Genomic DNA, 7,276 nt, shown 5'->3' with positions numbered 1-7,276 from the left:
TTCTTTATGATGGCTAATGTCCTCAGTTCTTTATGATGGCTAATGTCCTCAGTTTATTATTATGGCTAATGTCCTCAGTTCTTTATGATGGCTGATGTCCCTCAGTTCTTTATGATGGCTAATGTCCTCAGTTCATTATGATGGCTAATGTCCTCAGTTCTTTATGATGGCTGATGTCCCTTGGTTCTTTATCATGGCCGATGTCCTTTGGTTATTTTTCATGGCCAATGCACTCAGTTCTCTTTCATGGTTTCCCTGTCTAAAAACTTAAAAGTGTAAATACATTTTTTTAAGAGTTTTTCCTAGCTCCGTTGTCCTCTCCTATCAAAACTTTGATTTTTTTGTAATAAACAAACATCTGCATAATTGCATTTAGTTACTTTTAGTTATAATAATAATGATTGGATTTATAAAGCGCTTTCTAGCATAAATGCTACTCAAAGCGCTTTACAATCATTATCACCCCAGCAGACCTTAACAATCCAGAATCTTTCTCAGTGCAAGCTGCCGTAATCAGCGCTAGAACACTAACATTCTGACAATATCTTTCACTGTCTATAGCCAGGTACCCCTTTTACACTTGGGTAGAGTGAGGAAATTCGTGTAAAGTGCCTTTCCCAAGGACACAACGTTGACTTGCCGCGGCCAGGATTCGATCTCACAACCTTTCGGTTTTGAGTCCGGCACCTTTTACCACTAGACTACCGACGCCGAGTTATGAATTTTGGAAATGATTAATCTTTAGGAAATAGTTTTCTTGATGAAAAAAAAAAATCTAAAATTTTACATTTTGTTTAGAAAGAGATGTTTGACCGAGGATTGTAGAATACTAGTAGCTTATATACGAGTATTCAGTTTCTAGAGTCACAATGCTAAGAACGATATGTTTTAAACCTGAGAATCCAAAAATATGATATATGAACATTTTCAGGGGTTCACACTCATCGACTGATCATGCAAAATGTATGCTAGCTGTGAAGAAGTACTAGTTATGTATTTTCTTTTAAAAAATTGTAAACATTTGTTTTTAAAAAGTAATGGAAAGTAGCTTTAATTTCTTTTGCATACACATGTTTACATACAGATTGGATCTCAATAATCTTTTCAACAATACCATTTGTGAACAGGGCATAAAACACGGACCACTGGAAATTCCAGAATTTGGAATCAGATACCTAAGAGAAGAGAGCATCCCCGATTGGCATAGGCATAATATTGTCAATTTTTGTGTGAAAGCAATGGTGTGAAATATGTTAGTTAAAATACGACACAATGAGAGATTGTGAATTAATCATGTATTTTGCAAATGTCATTATAACGACCGTAGAATTTTCAATGCTTTGACATTTTATAAAGGGTTGTTGAAATTCTTTAAACTTCAACTCTATAAACACTTTAATTTTGCCATTCATCTGGAAAATATAACCGGTAAAGTCAGATACAGCATCCAAAGCAAGTCTGGTAGTGCCCATCCCTAGATGCATGATCCATGCAAGTATGGTCCACGTAAGGCTTATAGTTTCTTGAAAATGGATCTGCTCCAAAAACTTTAACCTGGTCACTCAGCTGGAAAAATAGGCCAGATACAGCATCCAAAGCAAATCTAGTAGTGTCAATCCTTTGATGCATCATCCATGCAAGTTTGGCCTGGGTAGGACTTTTAGTTACTATTACTTGGGAATGGACCTGCTCCGAAAGTTTAACCTCGCCACTCAACTGAAAAATGTAGGTCAGATCAAGCATTCGAAGCAAGTCTAGTAGTGCCCATCCCTAGATGCATCATCTATGCAATTTGCTTCAGAAGGGGCTCATAATTTCTTCGGAATGGACCAGTCAAAAACTTTAACCTTGTCACTGAACTTGAAAAAAGTAGGTTACTGCGTAAATCCAACACACAAGCAAGTTTGGAAATGTCTAGCTTCAGGAGGGGCTCATAATTTCTTCGGAATGGACCAGTCAAAAACTTTAACCTTGTCACCGAACTGGAAAAAAGCAGGTCACTGAGTAGATCCAACACACAAGCAAGTTTGGATGTGTCTATCCCTATATGCATCATCTAAGTTTGTTATGGTTGTGCTTATAGTTACTTGGGAACTGACCTGCTTAAAAAACTTTAACTTGGTCACTCAACTGGAAAATGTTGGTCAGATCCACCATCCAAAGCAAGTCTAGTAGTGTCCACCCCTAGATGCATCATCTATGCAAGTTTTTTTCGGGTAAGACTTTCTTTGGAATGAATTCGAACCTGCTCCAAAAAATTTAACCTGTTTACTCTTCTGAAAAATCTAGTTAGATTCCGCATCCAAAGCAAGTCCATTCCTAGATGCATCATCTATGCAAATTTGCTTCACGTAGGGATTATAATTATATTTCAGAAAACATCATAAGATATAACATTGCAATGCCTTCAAATTTAGCTCAAAAATCAGCTGTTTAAAGTGACCACCCCTATGAAAGTTTTTAGACTCGTCCATTTACAGGTGAATGACACACCTGAGTGACCACTAAACAATGCTTTCAATTTTAGCTCCGTAAGTGAGTGGACGTAAGTTTATCGCTCCAGGTTTCGCATGTTTTTATAGGCATTGCAGACATTTAGAATGGCGCAAAGTCAGCTTTTCTCCCCAGATGCCTTAGGGAGAAGAACACCGTCTTCTGATAGACTGCAGGTTTGTGTTTCGGAAAACGAGCAAATTTCCGACGATGCAGAAAGTGATTATGAGCAAACGCCAATTCAGGGCAATAAACACAAAAACACGCCAATAAGGGGCACAAGAGATACGCCAATACGGGGCACAAGAAATACGCCAATACGGGGCACTAATAATGCTGGTACGCCGATTCAGGGCACTAATGAAGAACCTCGATCTGATGAGGGTTCGGGAAGAGAATGGAGAAACGAACGAGTTAATGCATCCAAAAGTGAAAGTAGAAAGAGAAAGCGTGAGAAGGAGAGCGGTAGCGAGTCAGAAGAATCAAGTTCAGATGACACCAGTAGTTCAAATGATTCCGAGTCAGATTCAGATTCAGATATATTCAATCCTTCACATGTTTTGAAGATGAAGGGAGGTGAGAAATTACCAAAGAAAATAACGAAATACATTGAGAAGTATGCTAACAATGGCATTACTAAAGCTACTCGACAAGAAATAACAAAGAACTGTAAAACACCAAACACAAAGAGATTAAAATCAAAAGAAACTGACAGATTCATTAAAAAACTTTCTAGGAAAAGATTCAATCAGGCCATGTCCAACAAAAAAGAGAAAATTATAATAAATACACAAAATCGCATTCTTGATGCTACTGGTCCATTAGCCATACTTTGGCATGAAGCTGAAAAGGTCAGAAAGCTAATAAAGGCATAGACCCCAATGATGTTATAAATATTGTACAGAGAGCATTAGTGTTGATTGGAAACGCTCATTATGTTTATCTCACCGATAGACGCAAGACTTTATTAAGCAAACTTGTACCAGAGTGTGTTGACCTAATTGAGGACAGTTCTGGAAGGAAAGCATTAAGAAATTCAAAAGATAAACTGTTTGGAAACACATTTAGGAAGCTGTTAGCTAAAGACAGTAAAGATAATAGAGAGATTTCAGATCTTCTTCCACAAAGAAAACGGTTCAAGTCTGACAATAAGAACTCTTATTTCTATGATAACAATAACGAGAGAAGGAATTCTTTCAGAAATGGTGCAGGTCGACCCCAGCAGTTTTTTCGGACAGGGCCCTCAAACAACAGATACCAGTTTGGGGGCCACAATTACAGAGGACAACAGAGCCAGAGAGGCAGAGGTTCAGCAAAGTTTCCTCTTTCCAGAAAGACAGAAAATCAGTAGAAATGAAGGTAAGGCCAATCACTTCAGAATTAAAATTTCCGGTTTTGACAGAAAATCTCAAGAATATCCCTGTGGGGGGGGAGGTTGAAATATTTCCATCAAAACTGGGAAAATCTGTCAAAAGATTGCTGGGTTCTATAAACAGTGCTAGGCTTAAAACTAGAATTCTCTCAAAATCCCCCTTTTCAAGTGAATCTTCCTCATTTCAAGGGATTTTCCAAGGAAAAGAATGCATTAGTAAACCAAGAAATTCTCAACATGTTAGAAAAGAGCGCAATTTTACAAGTGGAAGACACATTGGACGGGTTCATAAGCCCCATATTTCTTGTAGAGAAAAAGGGAGGGGGCAAAGACCTGTAATAAACCTGAAAGAATTAAATGATTACATGATATACAGACATTTCAAAATGGAGGGAATCAATTTAGTACGAGATATGATTCAAAAAGGGGACTGGCTAATAAAAATAGACCTGAAAGATGCTTATTTCACAATTCCCATTATAAAAGAAGATCAAAAATATCTCAGATTTATTTGGGAGGGGAAAGTGTATCAATTCCTTTGTCTTCCATTTGGGATAACAGTAGCCCCTTGGGTTTTCACCAAATTAATGAAAGTTCCCATGAGTTACCTTCGAAGGTTAGGGGTGAGATTAGTGATTTTCCTGGACGATATTCTGATCATGAATCAGACCAAGGAGGGGGCATTGATAGATGGCGAGAGAGCAGTCAATTTGCTAGAAAGTTTAGGGTTTCTGATAAATTTCAAGAAATCAAATTTAGTCCCTTCCCAAGTTCTAGAATATCTGGGATTCAAGATAGACTCCAGTATAATGACACTCTCCTTACCATTAGAGAAGACAAAGAAGATAAGAACAATTTGTCAAGAGGTTTTCAGTTCAAATCCTGTTTCAGTAAGGAAATTGTCAGAAGTGATAGGAAATCTCACAGCAAGCATTCAAGCAGTGTACCCAGCCCCATTACATTATCGTCATCTACAAATGGCAAAGAACCAAATTTTCAGTCAATATCAAGATTACAATGCTCAAGTCTTCTTAACTCTAGAAGCCCAGAGAGATCTACTCTGGTGGATTCACCATTTAAACGACACAAATGGGAAGAGTATTGTAATGAATCAGCCATCAGTAGTTATACAGACAGATGCAAGCAATCTAGGTTGGGGGGCAACTTGCAAAAATGTAAGAATAGGGGGTGCATGGTTACAAAGCGAGATTCATTATCACATAAATGCTCTAGAGCTTTTAGCAATAACGCATGCAGTAAAGGCATTTCTGAAACAAGAAACAAATATTGTTGTTCTGATTCAAACAGACAACAAAACAGCGATGACTTACATCAACAAAATGGGTGGAACAGTATCCAAGGCGTGCAATCAGTTAGCATTAGATCTCTGGGAATGGTGTCTGAAAAAGAGTATCTCAATGAGAGCAGAATTCATTCCGGGAAAGGAAAATGTCATAGCAGACTGGGAGTCCAGACATCACAAGGACTCAAGCAGTTGGGGGTTAGATCCATACGTATTTCAAATTCTAATGAACAGAACAATAGAATGCAAAGTAGATCTGTTTGCAGACAGAACCAATGCCAAACTAGACAAGTTCATCAGTTGGATGCCAGATCCAGAAGCAATGGCACACAATGCACTGTTGCATCCCTGGGTGGGAATAAGGGGGTATGCATTTCCCCCGTTTTGTCTCATTTCTCAATGTCTGAGCAAGATTCAGAGGGAAAAAGCAACGATTCTCCTTGTAACCCCAGCATGGTCAGCCCAACCATGGTATGCAACAATTCTGAAGATGTGCATTCAGGATCCCATTCTCCTCCCAATAATTCCCAATCTCCTAATGTCAGACAAGGGAGAACCTCACCCACTAGTGAGGAACAACTCACTCCAGTTAGTCGGATGGGTTGTCTCAGGAGATCCATGCAAACAATGCACTTATCGCAAGAGACTGAAGATCTCATCTGTAACTCATGGGGAAAGGGCACAACATCTTCTTACAATTCAGCCTGGAAAAAGTGGGTTAGCTGGTGTGTCAGAAGGGAGGTTGATCCATTTTCAGCCCCTATAAGCTTTGTATTAGATTTTTTAAGCTATTTGTATTATGAGGGGTTTCAGTATAGAACAATTAATGTTCACAGATCTGCTCTTTCCTCTGTGATGCCTCATGTCAATAATTTGCCCATTGGTCAGCATTCCATGGTAAAACTTCTAATGAGAGGTATTTTAAGAGGAAATCCCCCCTTACCAAGATATAAAGAGACATGGGATGTAGATAAGGTTTTGAATTATTTTATTTCACTCCCAAGTAATGAAGAACTCTCTCTAAAACTCTTGTCAAAAAAGTTGGCTATGCTTTTAGCTATTGCTGCCCCAAAAAGAGTTTCAGAAATAGCAAGATTAGATAAGGGTTTCATGCAAGTTATACCATCAGGTGTTAAATTTCTTTTGCCAGGGTTGTCAAAGACGCAAAGAGATTGCAGTTCAAAAGAAGTGTTTTATGCACGTTTTCCAGATCATGAAAAACTGTGTGTAGTTGAATGTTTACTTGAGTATTTACACAGAACAAAGACATTTCGGACTCTTAATGAACATTCAGGTGATCCAATATTACGGTCGGTTATTAAGCCACATAAAGGTTTAACAGCCAATACAGTTTCAAATTGGATAAGGGATGTTATGGCCATGGCAGGTATTGATACTGCTAAATTTAAGCCTCATTCAGCTCGTAGTGCATCAACCAGTAAGGCCTTTAAAAAAGGTACATCTGTAAATGAGGTATTAGAAATGGCAGACTGGTCACATGCAGGAACCTTTTATAAATTTTATTGTAGGTCTACATGCTTAGATAAATCAGATGGATTTTCCAAAGCAGTTTTGACTTTAGGTTAGTTTGAGCTTTGAACCTGCAATGTTATATCTTATGATGTTTTCTGAAATATAATTGAAGATTTTATGAGGGCATATTGCCCGAAATGAAATATTGATTATATGAAGAAAACTCATAAGATATAACATTGCAATCCCTCCACAACCCACCCATAATCAGATTTTTTATAATACAAACAAACAAACAAAAAATTTTGACTTTAATTCATGCAATTTTCTTTTACTGAGTTACATTGATTTATAATTCTAATTCTAATATATTTCAGAGTGAAGAGTCCCTGTGAGACAGAGAGCTGCACAGAAATGTCCTGGAAAAAATGTTATATCAGTATTAAAATTATTAAAGGATTGAAATAAGTAATATTGTGTTGTTATAAATCACAATTGCAAATTGAAAGCATTGTTTAGTGGTCACTCAGGTGTGTCATTCACCTGTAAATGGACGAGTCTAAAAACTTTCATAGGGGTGGTCACTTTAAACAGCTGATTTTTGAGCTAAATTTGAAGGCATTGCAATGTTATAT

General features: G+C 37.6%; 2 protein-coding genes across 2 annotated transcripts; both read left to right on the top strand.

Moving 5' to 3' along the window:
- Positions 1–2,600: 2,600 nt before the first annotated feature.
- LOC134252663 (uncharacterized) lies at positions 2,601–3,844 on the top strand. Its single transcript, XM_062735146.1, has 2 exons — positions 2,601–3,344; positions 3,398–3,844. The coding sequence occupies exons 1-2, from the start codon at positions 2,601–2,603 to the stop codon at positions 3,842–3,844; spliced, it is 1,191 nt and encodes a 396-aa protein (XP_062591130.1).
- Positions 2,938–6,926, top strand: LOC134252662 (uncharacterized). Its single transcript, XM_062735144.1, has 3 exons — positions 2,938–3,069; positions 3,694–3,852; positions 5,174–6,926. Exon 3 carries the CDS (start codon positions 5,259–5,261, stop codon positions 6,753–6,755), a length of 1,497 nt encoding a protein of 498 aa, XP_062591128.1. The 5' UTR covers positions 2,938–3,069; positions 3,694–3,852; positions 5,174–5,258; the 3' UTR covers positions 6,756–6,926.
- Positions 6,927–7,276: the final 350 nt, after the last annotated feature.

This window comes from Saccostrea cucullata, unplaced genomic scaffold, assembly GCF_032062105.1.
Source record: "Saccostrea cucullata isolate Sc308-1 unplaced genomic scaffold, CSIRO_AGI_Scuc_v1 ctg18966, whole genome shotgun sequence".
NCBI lineage: Eukaryota > Metazoa > Mollusca > Bivalvia > Ostreida > Ostreidae > Saccostrea > Saccostrea cuccullata.
This window is presented reverse-complemented; position numbering and strand designations above follow the sequence as displayed.